The sequence below is a fragment of the Cucumis sativus genome, chromosome 7 (genome assembly GCF_000004075.3).
Source record: "Cucumis sativus cultivar 9930 chromosome 7, Cucumber_9930_V3, whole genome shotgun sequence".
Taxonomy (NCBI): Eukaryota; Viridiplantae; Streptophyta; class Magnoliopsida; order Cucurbitales; family Cucurbitaceae; genus Cucumis; species Cucumis sativus.
Genome location: NC_026661.2, coordinates 9734446 through 9753789, shown reverse-complemented (window position 1 = coordinate 9753789; position 19344 = coordinate 9734446). Strand labels below are relative to the sequence as shown.

The 19344-nt window shown below is 36.2% G+C and overlaps 1 protein-coding gene across 1 annotated transcript; it reads left to right on the top strand.

Annotated features, from left to right (window-relative positions):
- Window positions 1-451: 451 nt before the first annotated feature.
- On the top strand, window positions 452-14588 carry LOC101219241 (chaperone protein ClpD, chloroplastic). The gene is made up of 12 exons (XM_011660647.2): window positions 452-1535; window positions 3953-4113; window positions 4209-4438; window positions 5232-5340; window positions 5533-5663; window positions 11576-11677; window positions 11760-12041; window positions 12123-12223; window positions 12341-12635; window positions 13094-13327; window positions 13461-13700; window positions 14098-14588. Exons 1-12 carry the CDS (start codon window positions 832-834, stop codon window positions 14389-14391), a joined length of 2883 nt encoding a protein of 960 aa, XP_011658949.1. The 5' UTR covers window positions 452-831; the 3' UTR covers window positions 14392-14588.
- The last annotated feature ends 4756 nt before the right edge of the window (window positions 14589-19344 follow it).

Below are 19344 nucleotides of genomic sequence, written 5' to 3'. Positions count from 1 at the left end.
GCATGCTCAAGTGGAAGAAATTGAACTCAACAAGGTTTGCCATGATGTGGAAGAAATGTCTCAAATGGAAGTCTGATGACAATGCCGCCAACATTTGGTTTAGGATATTATGATTCAGGGGCTAGTAGGTCCATCAACGTCATACATGTATGGACACAAACGCGAGCGTGGAGAACATAAGGCATAAGCACATATAGAGGGAAATCGTGAAGAGCATAACAAATAAGCAACTTGCACAGGTATCATCCATGAGTACCAACAAGAACTAGAGAATTACTACATCCTCCCTTCTCCTTTCCCATGTGAAAACAGACAAACAAAGAAAAATGAAGGTCAAATCTGGACCTGCCACATCCAATAGGCAAAAGCTTGACCATACTACCAATCAGGAAAGTAGTAGATATTTCATTTCAAGTTAAATTTTCACATTGGTGAATTGAATTTGATAGTTTCTTCCACGGTTGGAGGAAGGAGAGGCGAAAAGAACGATCCTTTTAATATTAGAAAGTTGTAAAAGACAAATCATTAGCACTGTCTTCTTATAGATTGCGTCTGAAAATTGTACAGTCCCAAGGCCGAGTCCTCTACGTCGGCGTTGAAAAACCAATGCCTTCATCAATTGGGTCTTTATCAGCTTGCCCGATTGCTTAATTTCCTCCTTTGACGTGCCGTGCTACTCTTCTGCAATTCCTTGCTTCTTCCACCTTTTTCATCTGCCCAACTCTCCAATTCTTTTATTGATTCCTAGATTGTTTCTTCTTATTTCTTCTGGGATCTTCAGATTTTGTTTGTTTTTCTGCAATTCGAACCCGTACCCCTGCTGAAACAAGAATGCCAGCGGCCTCATCTTCCAGTTTGATTAATCAAACTTCGGTGTTTGATTGCCATAAACAGACCCATGTGCATGGTTGCAGTCGATTGATCTCTCCGGCTTCTATTTCTTCTTCCACTTGTTCGTTGGGAGTTTTATCGAATTCCCATTTGTCTGGAAGGCGAATCAATGGATTCCCATCTTCCAATCTTGTATCCTTGTTTTCCTCTTCTTTTATTACGTCCCGAAATTGTTTCATCAGCGGTAGAATCCAGCAGAAGAGGAGGCGGTTGAGGATTCCGATCATTTCTGCCATTTTTGAGCGGTTCACGGAACGAGCGATTAAGGCTGTGATATTTTCGCAGAGAGAGGCGAAAGCCCTTTCGAAGGATTTGGTTTTTACCCAACATCTTCTTCTGGGTTTGATTGCTGAGGAAGAACATAATCAGTCTCCTGGCGGTTTTTTGGACTCCGGTCTTACACTTCATGTGGCACGCGAGACTGTTCGTGGGATTTGGCATAACAATGATGCGGAAGCGGATACTAGTCTTCATGGTGCGGCTGTCACGGCTCATGTCCCTTTTTCTATCAGCACCAAGCGTGTGTTTGATTCCGCCGTTGAGTATTCCAAGCAAATGGGCCATCATTTCATTGGACCTGAACACCTTTCCATTGCTTTACTTGCTACTGATGATGATGGAAGCATACAGTTGATTTTGAGGAGGTATTGTTGCGTTATATATTCATTTCTCTCACTTTTGAATATCCATGGATCTGGAACATGTTGTCATGGAGGATTTTTCACCCCTTTTTATCATAAGAACTTGGAGATATCGCCTGCTTTTGCTCTGCTCATGTAGATTTCCTTGATTATGTGGTCTGAATAGTTTTTCATTCTTCTTCTTCAGTTCTATTCTGGATTTTCTTTTCGAATGGCTGTTTTTTATGTTAGAAGTCACTGTTGTTCTTCTTGTTCCTGCTTAGTGTTTTTTGCTGTTTGCTTCTGATGTTTTTGGTAAGGCAATCCAATTCGTTTCATTGGAGATAAATGCCTTAGCGGAGCAGATATTTTTGGGTGACCATATGACATTTTCACGTTCTTGGAGCTATAGCAGTTTCAATTTGATGCTGAGAAATTGATATGTTTAATAGTAACCTATTATCATGAGTTAAGATTGATTTGGTCTGGTGATTAAAGCGACAATGGGAGATTTTGAGGGAGAGAAAATTCCAGAATATTTGAGGAGAGGGCAAGAGCGTTGAGACTTGAGATTGGGCTAGTTGTGGGATTCACATATACTCCACTTTGTGAGTGTATGTACCCTTTTTGTTTCCTTTTATAATTACAATTGTTTGTGATTAACACCAATTTTTGCATGCCTTTTTATGAGCATTCCTTCATTTTCTCCCTTTTTTCTTGTGCGGGCAGCAGAACTTCTTTGCTCTATGGTGGTTCTTTCTTCCACCAAAGAATATTTTGGAAATGGTTCTCCATGTCCAAAATCTCAGAAGACAGTAATCAAGAACCTTGAAGGGAGCATTCAGGATTTCTTGTGGAAAGGCCTGTCAAAAGGAGGAGTAGTAACAAGTAATCTGGTCTATTGGCGTATTGTTTCTATTCCAATTAGGTGATTATTAATGGAAGTTTAGGGTTTGGAAATATTTAAAACAAGAATATTACTCTGCTAAGTTAATGAGAGCAGAGATTCATGGATGAGTCAAGCGCATTATTGAGAAAGATGACTGCCAGTAATTCTCTCTCACCCCTGAAAATTTGTACCCTTCTCCTAAATTTTATGTTTGTTTCAGAGAGGCGTGGCCCACCATCTCCAAATGTCGTGATCCTGTTGATAAATGGTACAGACCAATCTCAGGGAAGGGTAACAAAATCCTCCTCTGGGAAGTTTTTTGGATTGGAAATTCTTTCCTTAAATCTTGCTACCAAGGGTTTACAATGTGACAAACTCCAAAATCTTTAAGGTGAACCAATGCTGGTCTTTTGCTTACGACTGAGGACATTTTTCTTTGAAGGAATCTCAATCCCCTTGGATTCACAAGTAGAGCTCTCTGTATGAACTTATCAATCATCAAAGACCTTCTCTTTAGGAGGGCTCCAGAAGGTGAACTCTTCACAGTGGTGGGAGGTTTCATGTGAGTTTCCTTGGTCCAAATGTAGGACATAACTCACACAAAGTAGTTCTTTCAAAATTTATTTGGAAGGCAAAATATCGGAAAAATGTCAAAGTATTCATGTGGATACATATCCAAGAAAAGCCCATTACTTGTGAGAGGCTCCAAAGAAGATTTTGTCCAAGTACTTCCTTTTACCATGATGGTTCATTACATGTTAGAGGGATCGGGAGGATCATTCTCATCTTTTTCTTCAATCCCCCTTTGCTACTACTGTCTGAGCTAATTATTTATATTTGGAACCAATTGGGCTTTTCCTAGGGCCAACAATTCGGTGTTACAAAAAGGGTCAAGCTGGTGGAATATGGTCAGATTTGGTTATGTTGTTTTTTGGAGAATTTGGCACAAAAGAAATCAGAGGGCCAAATTTATGAAACCTAGTTTCTTAATTTCGTTGGTAATGTTGGAAATAAGGGGCTCTGTTGATAGCTTTTAGCCCTGAGGGTATTTTAGTATTTTACTTTACCTTAAGTTTATTTCCTTTTTGTATTAGGGCTTGCTAGAGCCTATAAAGTTGTCTTCTCTTGTAACTTTCATTGTATGTGAAAATAATAAAAGAGACTCTCTATCGTGGTTTTTTTCCTGTCCTAAGGTTTTCTACATAAACCTTATGTTTCTCTTTTCTACCGTTTAATAGGTATATCTGCCTAGATAGAATATCATCATTAATATAATTTTATCATTTTGTGGACCATTTCATGATCAGCATTATTTATTAACTTATTTTGACATATTTATTCGACAAGGGGAATTCAATCATTTCGCCTTTTTAATGCCAAAATGCTGATTATGAAGCACTTAATATCGTCTTCTTGCTTTCTTCACCAAGTAAAAAGGTCTACTTGCCTAGCACCAACAATCCCTACATGTCACTATCCAGCATTAGCATCATGTTTTAGACGTGTGTGCTTAACTGGTACTGAATCACCTATTATCTTGAAATGATTTCAGCTTAGGGGTAAATGTTACACAGTTGGTAGATGCAGCAATATCCAGGCTTAAAGGGGAGCTTGCCAAAGATGGTAGAGAGCCATCTAGTGCATTGCAATGGGTGCCTAAAAAATCCACTTCTAAAAAAGGTCTTCCAACAAAAGTCTCTCAGAAAGAAAAAGGTAATAGGTTATGATGTTGAATATATATTTGTTCTATTTTTGTTTTGAGTTTGAACGATGGAAAAGAGGTGTTCAAAATGTTTATATTCTCTCAGAGAATAGTGCTTTGGCTCGGTTCTGTGTGGATCTTACTGCTCGTGCTAGTGAAGGATTCATTGACCCTATTTTTGGTCGAGATTCTGAAGTTGAACGAGTTGTGGAGATACTTTGTCGTAGAACAAAAAATAACCCCATTCTTATTGGTGAGAGTGGAGTAGGAAAGACAGCAATTGCTGAAGGGTTGGCTCTCAGTATTGCTCAGGCAGATGCCCCATTCGTACTGTTGGTACGATTTCTAATTTCTGTTTGATATTCTTACACTAACGTATTCCCTTCTAACATTAACACTAAGATTTGATTTGATTTGATGCTTTTTTGTTTTGTTCAGTTATGAATTATTAGTTAAGAGGAATAAATAGAATTTTTTAACGGACATATGAAAAGAGGATTAGATAGAATGTCTGCTTACAGTCATGAAAATTGAAATTAGGTTTAGAAAATAAATTTGAATGAGGGGCAACTGAGGAGTGTTGTAATCTCATCTTTTGCTTGTTCGCTGTGGTCTTGTTTTTTGTTGGGATCATGATAGCAGATGGTAGTGTGCAGAATTATCCAACATTTTCTCTACTTAAATCTATTGTCATTCTTGAGGCAAGGAATGGGTGGCAGACATCTAGTCTAGGTTCCTGGTCTGTAGGTTTCTGTTTGGATGACGATCCTTCATAAATTGACATCCTTTCTTGATAGAAAACAGCACTTGTTTTAATGGAGCAAATGAAATTACATGGGAGGTTAGGCCTGTCCAAACAAACAAGGGTGACTTACATATGAGGATTTTAAGTTGGAAAAAATCAACAAAACAACATAGCTACAGAAATTTCCTGACGAAGTACACCACTTAGATTAAAATTCTAAGGTCTGTTTGCCTTTGCACAATTCTAAGCGATTTTTCATTTGCAATTCGAAGATGGTTTGTATCCTTTATTGCTCATGTGCTTTATCTCTTTATCTTATTAAAACAACATACGAAACTTTTACATATAGAGTACATTAATAACTACATAATTTTTTCTCCACAGAACAAACAGGTAATGTCCTTGGATATTGGACTACTCATGTCTGGTGCGAAGGAAAGGGGAGAATTGGAGGCACGTGTTACATCCCTAATTAACGAGATAACTGAATCAGGTTGAGGCTTACTGTAAACTGCAATTTATTTATTTATTATTATTTTTTTCATGGAAACCCAGAGAAACATGAAAGAAAACAACAGATATATAAAAGTGAAACTCAACTAAAGGAGTCCCCAGAACTTACAAAAGAACATCTAAAATTAAACTAGTTTTAATCTTACGCAACTGTGTTATGTTTGGCTTGTAGGCAATATTATCCTTTTTATTGATGAAGTCCATTCACTTGCTGAGCTTGGTGCAAGTGGAGGTGGAAGTAAAGGGTCTGGTCTTAACTTCGCTAATATGTTGAAACCGTCACTCGGGAGAGGAGAACTGCAGGTATCTTTGCTAATGCTGTTTTCTCGAACTCAAAAAGAACAGATCCAATGTACATGGATGCAAAATTTTAACTGTTTTCATGTTATATTACCTAAATGATCTTGTGATGTGAACTATATGTTAGGAATCATGGTAGTATTGGATGTCTTTGTCCCACATTGTTTAGAATGTGACTTGACTCTCTCACTCCAATAGCTGACTTTTAGAGTGTGGTTCTCCATGATACTTAAGTACCAGACAAAAACTTGTCGATGAACAGATTTTTTTTGTCGGATGGTAGGATACTTGGAATGTAGAGTTGCTGAATTGACTTTGTTAAAAGCGGTAAAGTAAAGTAGAAACTGAGTTACATGGAAACCCGAGTACCAGGAGAACAACCACGATTGACTTTCTTATTAATTTCTCATATTAACAAATGATACAAGAGGGAAGATTTACAACATATGATAATTGATAAAAAGGGAAAGGATATTAGGGTAAATCCTTCCTTGGGCCAAGTCCACTAATTCTAACACTCCCTCTCAAGTTGGGACATAAATATCAATGAGACTCAACTTGCTAACATAAAAGTCAAAATTCTGTCTGAGAAGCCCTTGGTGAAAACATCAGCAACCTATTGGCTCGTAGGAATGTACGGAATGCATATGCTACCATCATCCAGCCTTTCTCTAATGAAGTGTCGATCAATCTCTACATGTTTACTTCTATCACGTTGAACTGAATTGTTGGCGATGCTAACAGCTGCCTTGTTATCACAGAATAATTTCATCAGCACCTTACAATCCCGATGAAGATTAGATAAAACTTTATGGAGCCAAATTTTGGAAAATTTTGAGAAATAGCACCTTTTTGGTTTTATATTTCAAAAGTAGCACAATTTTAGAAAACTTGTAATTGTTTTTCTCGGGGTCAATCTCGGACGAGATCGACCCCAAGATTCTTCCCAAATTTAAAAAACTCTTTGAAGGAAATTTCTTGGTCACTGAGAGAGTATGTTTTTCATTAAAAATTTGAAAATAAAGACAAAGAAAAAAATAACGTAACAAGAAACTTTGGATGTTAGAATAATTTTTACTTACAAACTTTTGTTCCTTGAGAGCATCAGCAAGAACAACCTTAAAGAAATGGGAATTATCTGATGCTTTACAAGGTCGTTTGATGATGTCATTTTGCCTCCAGTCAACTGGAGGAAGCCATGAAGAGGAGCTCTTGTTCAATAAATTCCACAATATTCTTCCTATTATGACTAAAAATTGAACTTTAAACTAATCCATTATATTTGTGTTAGCTTTAAAGTCTTTATGGTGTGCCTATTAAACAAGTCAACCAACAACCTTTGTGATCTAATAGACCAACGTTCACACAAAAAATTTTGCAAACCTTTTCATCTGATGAAACATAAAGAATCAAGTCTATTATTGTAGGAAGAAGCCATGAGGTTGAACTCAACTTGTTGAAGAAAAAGTTCAATAATCTTCTATATATAGACTAAGAAATGACTAACCCCCCAAAAAGTGATGGAGGAGCTTACACATTGGTCGTCTTCTTTATTTTATGGCTAAGATATTTTCCTAGAAATGACTAAAAAGTGTTAGGTCTTAGTTTTTAGTTTCCATTTTAGCTTATGTTTTTAAACTTGGGACATTTTGGGGCAACCTTAGCCCAATATCATACTACATAGTACATAATGCTTATGTTTTTTAACTCGAAGTCATCTCAGGCAACTTTGGCCCGGGATCATTGACATAATTGCTTATGTTTTTTAGCCTGGTGCATCTCGGGGCCATCGTGGCCCCAAAATACTTAACCTAATTGCTTTTGTTTTCAACTCAGGGACTCTCATGGAAAATTTGGCCTGAGAAGAGTTAACCTCAATTTCAAATTTTGAATAAAAAAACACTATCTTGGTGATGCACTTGGTTGAGAGAGACCGAGAAATTTCCTTCAAAGAGTCTTTTAAAATTTGGGAAGAATCTCGGGGTTGATTTCAACTGAAATTGACCCCGAGAAAAACACAATTACGAGCTTTCTAGAACTGTGCTACTTTTGAAATATAAAACCAAAATGATGTTAGTTTTGTCAATTTCCCAAAATTTTCTCACATATTCCCAAACTCATAGCCCTATACTTAGCTTCAACATTGCTTTTTGGCCATAACCCTTGCTTCTTACTTCTCCAAGTTACAAGATTTCTTTATACAAAATACAATAATCGAAGGTGATTTCCTGTCAATAACAGACTCGCCCAATCAGACTCAGTATAGGCCTCTACAGTTTTCCTGTCTGTCTTTCTGAACATTAATCCTTTACCCAGAGTTATTTTTAAGTATCTCAAGATTCTGTTAACTGACTCCACTTGTTCCTCACAGGGAGCCTGCATGAATTGGCTAACGGGAAAGAAAGGGTTGATCCTCACAGAAAGGTGACATCTATAGTGACTGTATTTGCGGAAAGGAGGATGGACACATTTATAGCCCTGCTGATGAAGAGGATACGTAACAAACAAACACACTTGAACTCTAAGGGTAAATTTGGTCTAATTAGGGCCAAAGCTATAGACATAGGCTGTACACCTGAACACACAAAGGGGAACCTTAGAAGTGAGGTGAGTAGTGGGATACGACTCCTTGAGACAATCTAAGGGAGTCTGAAGGTGGAGGACACGAGAAGACATCCTATTGATGAGATAAGATGCAGTAAGAACAATATCTCCCCACAAATATGAAGGAAGGGAAGTAGATAGCAGAAGGGAATGAGCTACTTCCAAAAGGTGATAGTTTTTCCGCTCAGCAACCCCATTTTGTTGAGGAGTGTAAGCACATAAGTTTTGGTGAACAATCCTCTTGGAGGCTAGGAACCCACTAAGGGTATGGTTTTGAAACTCCCGACTATTATCACTCTGAAGAATTGTAATTTTTGCATTGAACTACGTTTCAATGGTGTGATAGAAGTTCTGGAAAACAAAGAAAACCTCGGATTTATCAAAAAAACCCAGGTAAGACGAGTATGATTATCAATAATAGTCACAAACCACCGTTTCCCAAAGGAAGTAGTGACCTTGGATGGACCCCTAACGTCACTATGGATAAGGGTGAACTGTTGGGTTGGTTCTTATGGTTGTGAGGGGAAGGAAATTGGATGTTATTTGGCTCGAATACACACACCACAAGATAAAGGGAAAACATCAACTTTAGAGAAGAGATAGGGAAATAAATACTTCATATATTTAAAGTTTTGGTGGCCCAACTGGAAATGCCCCAACATACAATCTTGTTCGAAAATGGTAAAATATAAAGACAATAAACTAGTCCTAGAGATACTACTATTGGAGGTATTGTTGTCAAGGATATAAAGTCCCCTGCTATGTCGGGTGGTGCCAATCAACCTCCCTGAGCTCAAGTCCCGAAAAGAAACAGATTCAGGTAAGAAAGTAGCTTTGTAGTTCAACTCACGGCTGATCTTGCATATGGATAACAAATTATAGGAAAACTTAGGCACATGCAAAACATTTTGGAGAGATAACCCTTTAAAAGGAAAAAACTTGACCCTTCCCAGCAATTGGGGCTAAAGAATCATCAGTTGTTCTGGTTTTTTCATTACTAGCACACAAAATACAAGAAACAAAATTTTTAGAGAAACCTGTCAAGTCATCTGCAACCCCTGAGTCTAGGATCTAGGGATTCTTTCCATCAACACTAATAAGACAAAGGGACTAAAGCATACCTGTTTGAGCATTGGCTCTTAGAGTGGAGGGTGGACCCTTTGGTTTACAGTGGGCCAAATGGTTGAGAAGTGCTAGCAGACTCAATCATATAAGCACGCCCTAAATTCTGTTTATCATTGGAGGAACATTTCTTATCTCCTGGGGAATGACCATGAAGTTTCCAACACCAATCCTTAGTGTGCCACTGTTTCTTGCAATGCTCATAGATAGGGATTGGTTTCTCATTATTCTTCTCACTGTCATGGGTCAAGGATCTAGCACTAGAGGCAGCGAAGTCATGGCATTCGTATGGTCTTCTTCAAGGACTTCATAACACACTTCCATTAAGGAGGGAAGAGGTCTTTGTCCAAGTATACGACCACAAACAATGTTACTTTGGGGTTGAGACATGCAAAGAAGTCAAATCTGATTAGCTTCTTCAAGTTTAGCATATTGTATGCCATCATTTGAAGTATCCCATATTGTCTCTGTCCACAAGTCCATCTCTTGCCAAAGTAGAGAATTTTTATTGAAATAGGAGGTGACATCCAGAGTTCCTTGCTTGCAATCATGGACTTGTTTCCTTCGCGTATACAAATGAGAAGCGTTATGACGCTTCAAATAGAGTTTATGAATCGTGTCCCATAGATCCTTCACAGTTGTTCTATAAAGCAGAGGCTTGCCTATTTGTGGTTTCATGCTATTAATCAACATGGACCGAATAAAGGAGTCCTCTCCTCTCCAGAAACGTTCTAGGTCATCGCCAGGTGGGAGACGGAGAGCCTCTCTTGTTAAAAAGCCAAATTGGTGACAACCCTTGAGAAACATCTTGATCGATTAAGACCAAGAAAAGTAATTTTGGCCATTCAGCTTCTCTCCTAGAAGGCACCTGTAGATGGTGTCGGAGAACTAGTTATATAATTTGAGGACAAGTTAGGGAGCAAAGTTACTGTGTTCTTGGAATACATCGGCAAGTTGGTTGGTTAGAATTGCGCAGAGGATTCACCAATTGCAAACCCTGATTTATTATGAACCTGATCAATCCCGGTACCATGGACGTGCGGCTGCTGTAAAAAATCAAAGAACAGCAGTGTGTAATACGATGGCAGTCCATAAACTGAGGGCCACAGCAACGTGTAGAGGTGGGAGTAGGCCAGCTGGGTAGTGGAGGTGTTGGGCAGCTGTGCGTGACGGTACGCGCCTGGTGTCACGAGAATGCTTGTCCAAGGCATTGTTTGCCCATGGCCGCATGTCCGAACATCCTCAAACCACCTTATATTTATGTCTTATACTTGGTTTAGTCATTTGCTTTCCTTTTGTTGTCGCCAACCTAGAGTGTGACATTTCGGTATTTTTATATGCAAGTTTGGCAAAGCTAAAAATGTTTAAAATGTACTATAGGGGAGACATAGTAGTTGAATCCCCGACCAAGCCTTGTTGTACTCTTTGCACTTCAAGCTTTCTTTGCAATTGACAGTCTTCAATGCTTTCTCTAACAATGTTTTTCAATTTTCTCTCTCACGTTTTATAAAACCAAATTTTCTCAAAACGTGAAGGGAGGCTACATCGTGCCACGAGTTTGTCTGCACCTTTTGGATTTCAAACGGCTGACTTGTCCACCGAGCTAGAACAAGTGCCGCATAATTGCTCGTCCCGTGTTTGAAAAGTTACGACAATGACACCTGGCAGCGGTGGTGCAGGGGTGGTCAGTTGAAGCACGTTTGGCTGGTTTCCGCCGTTGGGTTGCACAGCTGACTTTGATGGTAGGTCCACTATGGCTCCCGGCGTCTTCTGAAGCTGGTGGAGCAGCTTTCCATGGTGGCAGTGACGGCAACAGCGACGATGATGGTGGCTGTCTCTGTTTGGGTTTCATCTACACCTGTGTCTAGGGTTTCGTCTTTACCTCGTCTGGTGCGATGTTAAAGCATAAAATAGACACCGAATTACGTGAAAACCCGAGTACTGGGAGAAAAACCACGATTTACTTTCTTATTAATTTCTCATATTAACAAATGACACAAGAGGGGAGATAAATAGATTACAGCATATGATATAAAAGGAAGGGATATTAAGGTAAATCCTTCCTTGGGCCAAGCCCACTAATTCTAACAGACTTGTTGCCGTGCTTGTATCGTGTTGTGTTGTGTGTCCATGCTTCTTAGATTGCCGCTCATGATCATTTTTGGTATGTAACTATTTCTTGCTGGCAGTGTATTGCTTCCACCACAATTGGTGAATACACAAAGCAATTTGAGAAGGATAAAGCATTAGCACGTCGATTCCAGCCTGTGCTAATTGAGGAGCCTAGCCAGGTAATTTTTATCTCTCTTAATTTTATTTAATGGATAAATCATTCATTTTTCAATGTTTAATGAGGTAGGATCCTAAATTTAGGAGAATGCAGTGAGAATGCTTCTAAGCATTCGTGAGAAGTATGAGGCTCACCACAACTGCAGGTTTACGCTTGAAGCAATAAACGCTGCTGTGTATCTGTCTGCAAGATACATAAGTGATAGGTATCTTCCAGATAAGGCAATTGATCTCATTGACGAAGCAGGTAGTAGAGCTCGTATGGAAGCCTATAAGAAGAGAAAAGAATTACAGACTTCTATACTCTCTAAATCACCAGATGATTATTGGCAAGAAATTAAGGCTATTCAGGCTATGCATGACATGGTATCGTATTTGGATATTTTATTTTTTTGCTCAACCCATGATCATTATTGATATCACATCTCTTCTTTCTGATACAAACAGAACCTGGCCAATAAACTCAATGATGGTGAAGTACAAAGCTCGGATACTTCTGGGAATAACGCCTTGGAGTCCACTTTCTCTTCAATATCAGATAATTACGAGTATGAAACTCTGATCTAATAATTGTAAATAGTAGAAAGAGATGAAAAACATTCTGTTAGCCCACCAATTTTTTTTTATCAGAAAAGAGAATTAATTAGAATTGATATTTGTTCCAGACCTGTAGTGGTGGGACCGGATGATATTGCAGCGGTTACTTCTCTTTGGTCAGGCATCCCAGTTCAGCAGCTAACAATTGATGAGAGCATTCTTTTGATGGGTCTTGATGAACAACTCAAAAAGCGAGTTGTTGGGCAAGATGAAGCTGTTTCTGCAATTTCTCGAGCTGTTAAGCGGTCTCGGGTTGGGCTCAAGGATCCCAACCGACCAATAGCAGTGCTTCTTTTTTGTGGCCCTACTGGAGTTGGCAAGACTGAGCTAACAAAAGTTCTGGCAAGGTGCTACTTTGGATCGGTATACCGCCTTCACTATTATTATTTAGCACTCTACCATTTATATTGAAGTATATTGTTCGATTATCACCTTTATTATAGTGAATATTTTTTAGTTTTGTTGCCTTACCATAGTAGTTGTTGATCTCTGAGATGACGTTTCCGTTTAAAAAGGAATTGAGAACCTTTTAGTTTATAGGATTATCAGTGAACCTGATCAGCAAGACTTTTATGGTCTTGCCATCCCTGCTATTCACTTTGTCTTTGACATTCAAGTTCGAGGTTTCTAAGACGACTCCCCTAAAGCATTACACTCTCAAACAAAAGTTTGGTTCGAATGTCCACCCCTATGCGTTGAACTCAAAACCCTCATAAATTTGTCCTGCACTGCACAGCTTGCCTGCTGAGTTTAAGCTGGCCACTTGAATATTACTGCAACATCTATTTAGCATTTGGATACTAAACGCACTGTTCGTGCAGGAAGCAGCTATGCTGAGATTGGACATGAGTGAATATATGGAGCGTCATTCTGTGAGTAAACTAATCGGATCGCCTCCAGGATATCTTGGCTATGGAGATGGAGGAACATTAACAGAAGCAATAAGACGAAAGCCATTTACTGTGGTATTGCTTGACGAGATAGAGAAAGCTCATCCTGATGTTTTCAACATCGTCCTCCAGTTGTTTGAAGATGGACACCTTACAGATTCTCAGGTTTGTGACCAATTGTACTTCAAGATTGGCATTGTTTCTCTTTCAAACCATGGTTGAAAAGGAGACATGCATTACTGTTCTTTCAATTGAAAAATGTTCTTCGCGGTCTTACATTTTAAATTGGGAACGACAGGGACGGAGAGTGTCGTTTAAGAATGCATTGATTGTAATGACATCAAACATTGGTTCCACTTCAATCATTAAGGGTAGACATCACTCTATCGGTGGTTTCTTTTCTTCAGAAGATGAGACATCAAGTTCATATGCAGGAATGAAAACTCTTGTGACAGAGGAACTCAAGGGGTATTTTCGTCCTGAGTTGCTGAACCGGATAGATGAAATAGTTGTGTTCCAACCCCTTCAAAAGACACAGGTTAGTTTGGTCTGTTCTTTTTCGTTTCAAAATAACTACACTGTGACCGCACTCACCTTCAGCTAGTTTAATGGTTTGCATACTAAACTTTCAAATGCAAACTTGGATTACTTCTGATTTACTAAAGAATTCTTATGCAGGATACAATTTTCCCTCATGTCTTTGTAAGATTTGCCTAGTTTTAACACTTATTTAGATGTGTGTGAAATGATTTTTGTTTTTAACGTGTATCATATCTGAGGTTTAAAATTGAAATTGAAACATGAATTAAAATTAGAGAATTATATCAATATTGAAGACCTTAACCCAGACCTTTGATTGATATTTTATTCGTTTTGGACATCTTTTCAACACTGATTGAGTTCCCATACAATTGGTTTGGATTCTTTCATGTCAGATGCTCGAGATCTTAAACCTAATGCTTCAAGAAATAAAGGAGAGGCTGATGCTGCTCAGGATCGATCTGGAATTATCAGAATCAGTAATCGATCTCATTTGTCAAGTGGGGTATGACAAAGCTTATGGGGCAAGACCTCTTAGGCGAGCAGTTACCATGATAGTTGAAGACCCTTTAAGTGAGGCATTGCTTTATGAAGATCCAAAGCCTGGTGATACCTTTGTTATTGATTTGGATTCTACAGGGAACCCCTTTGTCAAAAACCAATCCAACACTGCATTTCCACTTGTTTGACATAGAAAATGAAATAGAGGAACTAAGTTAAATCAATGATTTAGAGCCGAATTGTATAGTTGTCTATATTTAGTGTATAGTGATGTCGATTTTCGACAAATATTCTTTGAAAATGTTATACAGATTACAAACAATAACTGTATATATTTTTCTTTTGGCCAAATAGTAAATAAGAGCAACTTTTCTTAGAACTTTAAGGCATCATTTTCTTAAATATTTACTTTGTTTCTATATCAACAACAGAGAAATTAAACTTTAAATGGGAACTTCGAGTCTAAGAAAGACATCTTTCGAGATTGTTAGAACTTCTTTCGATGAGTAAGCTAACGGTGATATGACCTAACTATTCCTAACTTTGTTGAGAAACAAGACTATTGTATTAATACTAAAAAAATCCTCAAATCAAGATAGATCTCAACTCTTACTACATGTTAGATAACATGTATTTTGTATTATTAGATGACCAAACAAATCAGAGACTAGACAAAATTTGTGGCTCCATCAACCTTGGATCTTTGAACCACTTAACAAATATGATGGATCAAGTTAAGTTTGAATGATTCTATGCATAGAGCCACGAGTAAACTTAGCTCTATGCTAAAAGAAAGCTATAAACCATTTTAATGCATAATGTATAGTTTTAAGTAATCTTGAAATAAACACATCTATATATTCTATGACACATTTCAAAGGTTCATGGGTTGTGACATTCCATCTTTAGGACTAGAATAGATATTTGATAAATTATAATCTAAATATAACATATAAAAGAATTTAAAACTAAAAATACATTTATCTAAGTCCAAATTTATTTGCTTTTGTTCAACATTCTAGGCATTTGTAACCATTCTAAGAGTAAATGAAAGTAAACTCCACGAAGTAGTTTGAAGTTTTTACCACATCAAACTTGATTTTATTTGACTTCAATTAATGCAACTTTATCGATTTCTATCATCTTTAGAACTACTACATAGAAAAGGTAACTTTAAAAAGTTAAAGAAGCTTAAATAATAAATATACTTTTAATTTTGATTTTTAAAATTTTTATAATAATACATTATTCTAAATGTTTTTATTTTAATTGTATCAAGAAAGAACAATTTGGTGCATGAATAGAACAAAATAAATAAGACAACAATTATGTATTAAAGGTAAAAAAATTGATCATCTTCACCATTGTTAAACGGATTAAAATGATATGATAAGAAAAGATAGATCAAATAGCTACTTAGTATATTGCTTACTCCCTTTCAATCTCTCCTTTTTCCAACTTTTCTTCTTCATCTTCATTCTTCTTTTCTTTTTTTTTAAATGCACAAATAAAACAAGAAACACAACAAGCAAAAGATAATATGATCAACAATTTTAAAATTATAAACATTGTTCTCAAAATTGATTCTCTTTAACAATGTAATTGAAGAATTATGTAAATGGAAAAAAAGTACAGCATACCATGTATTTTGATTATTGTGTTTGTTTCATTTCACATTTCTACTTTGAATGTCTTAAATTTACTTAATATTCCAAAAATCTATTGTGACTATTTTTTAATCTACAATATTGTTCAAACTTATATAACATATTTGTTTTTTAGTACAATTTATATTATTTGCATATGTTATTTTTCTCAATAAAATAAAATATCACAATTATTAAGATTTTATAAAATAAATATTAATTTAATTTAAAATCTAATATCGTGTTAAAGATAATAAGAATTTAGTTGTAACAAAAACAATTATATTATATATGGTTGACCATTTATTCTAATTATATAAATAGAAATAAAGATTATTATAGGGTTTTTTCGAAAATATAAGAAAGCGGTAAAATAGCCAACATATTAAATACCAAAAATGTCTGTTATTAATTGGCATCTACCACGTAATCTCTAGATGTCGGGGCATCTTATAATATTGCTAAACAAATATGGTGGTCTAGATGCTCACTCCATGGAAATCTAGAGTGGCCGTAAAACAAACAGCCCCTCAAGGTTAATTATAAGTTTCATCTAAAACTTTTGTGTTTCATATGTCTTTCAACCTTAAGAAATGGTTAATAGGTGGTGGAATCTCAACTTTAGACTTTTGTAGTAATAGTACTCATATGGCCACATGCATCAATGGCATGCTCGTTGCTTATTTTTCTCCGTTTAAATGACAGGAGTAATGGTGCGTGCATAATTACACGTAACACTAGAAAATAAGCTAACTCTAACTAAATTTTGTCGTTGCTTTGTCTCTCAATCTCCATTTTGACCCTTTCAAATTCGTTTAAGGTATATTTTCTCTTTGTTCTATAATGAATGTCCATTTTTCGATTCGTTTGAGCATCTGTGTATTTTTTTGCTTTATTGAAGCATATCGTCTAGATTTCTCTAAACGAAGACACATATTTATTTCACTTTTTTGGGTTACACATACTGACCTAAATGGTATTTTATATTTTACTGGACATTTTTGTAACCTAGATTAAACAATCATTAAGAAAAAGTTAAATGATTGTTTGCTTTAAACTAAAGAGTCATTTACACCTTGTTGAAGGATATATCGATTAGCTATTTATTGAAAGATAATTTAGATTTTTATTAAATGATCGTGTAGATATTTATAGAATGATCGTTTAGCTATTTATTGAATGATTGTTAAGTGATTATTGAGGATCATTTTAACTTTTTATTGACCATTTAGCTTTTTTATTGAATAAACGTATGACTTTTATTGATTGGTATTGTAGCTTTTTATTGAATGACCTATTAACATCATGTAAACCACTAAGTTATGGTAGAATGTGCGTGTTGCTTTAAAGACGATCACATATGTGGATTTTGTTTGGAAAATTGACAAAACTAGCGTCTTTTAGTTTTATATTTCAAAAGTAGCACACTTTTAAAAAATTAGTAATTTTGCTTTTTTTGGTCAATCTTGACCGAGATTCTTTTCAAATTAAAAAAACTTTTTGAAGAAAATTTATTGGTCACTCTAGGCCGAGATTGTGCTGCTTTTATAAAAAAAAATTGAAACTATAGGGATATATAAAATGACCAAAATACCCTTGGTATTTCGAATGGTACATATTCTCCAAAAACACTAAACTCCAAACATTTTGCTAATTTTGATCGAGAAGTGAACGATTTTGATCCTACAATTTGAATGACTTTTCAGTGTGATGTGCTTAAAGAACTTCTAATGAGATTGACAAAAAATCATTTATATATTGAAATCATGTAACTTAAATTATTTAGAAATTGAAACTTGCCCCGATAGTCCCCGAGTTGAAAAACATAAGCATTTAGGTTAACTGTTCTCAGGCCATCGTGACCTTGAGATGCACCGAGCTGAAGAACCTAAGCATATGTAATATGATTTCAGGCTAAGGTTGCCCCGAGATATCCCTAGGTTTAAAAACAAAAGCTAAAATGGGAACTAAAAACTAAGACCTAGACATTTTTTAGTCATTTTTAGGAAAATATCTTAGCGATACATTAAAAAAGATGACCAACATGGAAGCTCCTCCATCACATTTTTTAGAGTTAGTCATTTCTTAGTCAATATATAGAAGAAAATTATTGAATTTTTTCTTCAGCAAGTTGAGTTCAACCTCGTGGCTTCTTCATCCAATCACCAACCAAACGACATCGTTAAACAACCCAGCAAAACATTGCACAATCTCCATTTATTTAAGGTTGTTCTGGTTGATGCTCTCAAGAAACAAAAGTTTGTAAGAAAAAATTATTCTAATATCCAAAGTGTGAGACCTGTGTTTGGAATAGAAGGGTCAAAATTTTAGCTAAATGTTGAATGAACATTTTGAGAAGAAGCACGCGTTTTGAAGTTTGTGTTAGGATGACATGAGATAAGAAGGTTTCAAGCGTTTAAGGACTACTAGGCATTTTGAAAGTACCATGCTGAAGGAATCAAGCGAGGAGATGTCTAATTTGACTTGACAAGGGTTACGTGTTAAGTTGGAAGTTAAGAAAGATTAAGTGAAATATTAAGCTTACACGTGTAATACTTTAAGTAGAAGTAGAAGCTGTGATGACTAATCCAACTTAAGGATTAATATAAATAGAGGAAGAAGACATAATGTTTTAAGAGTTTTGCTACGAGAATTTGTAAGAAAATCAAAGTGTTAAGCTGCCATCAAGGAATTACTACACAAGAAAAAGAAGAAGAAGTAAAGCTTGACGTTCTGCAGTAAGGAGAACCAAGTTTTGTGAGTGATATTTCCAAATTGTTTGTATATTTTAAGCTTTCGTTTATGTTTTGAGGTTTGTAAAGAATTATTTCAAAGCATTTGAAATGAAAGATTATGTTTTAAAAGTCATGTTCGGTGCTAAAATAAATGATAAAATATGTTTTAAAGCATTAGTCTTAATTCTTTAAAAATATTAACTATTATGTGCACATAAGGTTAAAGGCAACCATGTAGAAAATGCATGCACGGTGGAATGTAGCCGACCAATGTATAAAAGATGTACATTATGTTAGGCAGCCTGAGCAACGAGGAGCGAACCAAGAAATTCTTGGATGTTGTTTATGAAAAGGTCATCACATTAGTCTAAACATAAGGTTATGAGTCTTGGAGTGGGGAATGGGGTTCAGATTCTCAACAAAAGAAATGCAAGACTAATGTGTCTTTATGCAACATGATGTGTTTACGTGATTTGATATGAAATGATGATGTTTATGAAATGTATTTCCAAAGAGTTTCTCTTAAAACCTCACTAATTCTTTTGACTTATGTTAAAGTTCTTAATGTTAATGCATTAAGGCTAAGCTGGAGAAGGATGAAATGTTGACTAGGCAAGGAAGCTTGGTGAAACGTTTAGTTTAAGTTTACTATTTTATTTGTTTGAAAAGTGTTGTAAAACATTTGGTTAAAGGTTAATAAATTTATGTTTTTGTTCTTCCGCTGTGTTATGATTCTTAATTGTTTAGTAAGGAAATATAT

Excerpts from the sequence above, each read along its gene's own strand:
- LOC101219241 (XM_011660647.2), top strand. The coding sequence starts at position 832 with ATGCCAGCGGCCTCATCTTCCAGTTTGATTAATCAAACTTCGGTGTTT. Across the intron at positions 5,341-5,532 it reads TAACGAGATAACTGAATCAG|GCAATATTATCCTTTTTATT; the intron begins GTTGAGGCTTAC and ends TTTGGCTTGTAG. Across the intron at positions 13,701-14,097 it reads AACCCCTTCAAAAGACACAG|ATGCTCGAGATCTTAAACCT; the intron begins GTTAGTTTGGTC and ends CTTTCATGTCAG.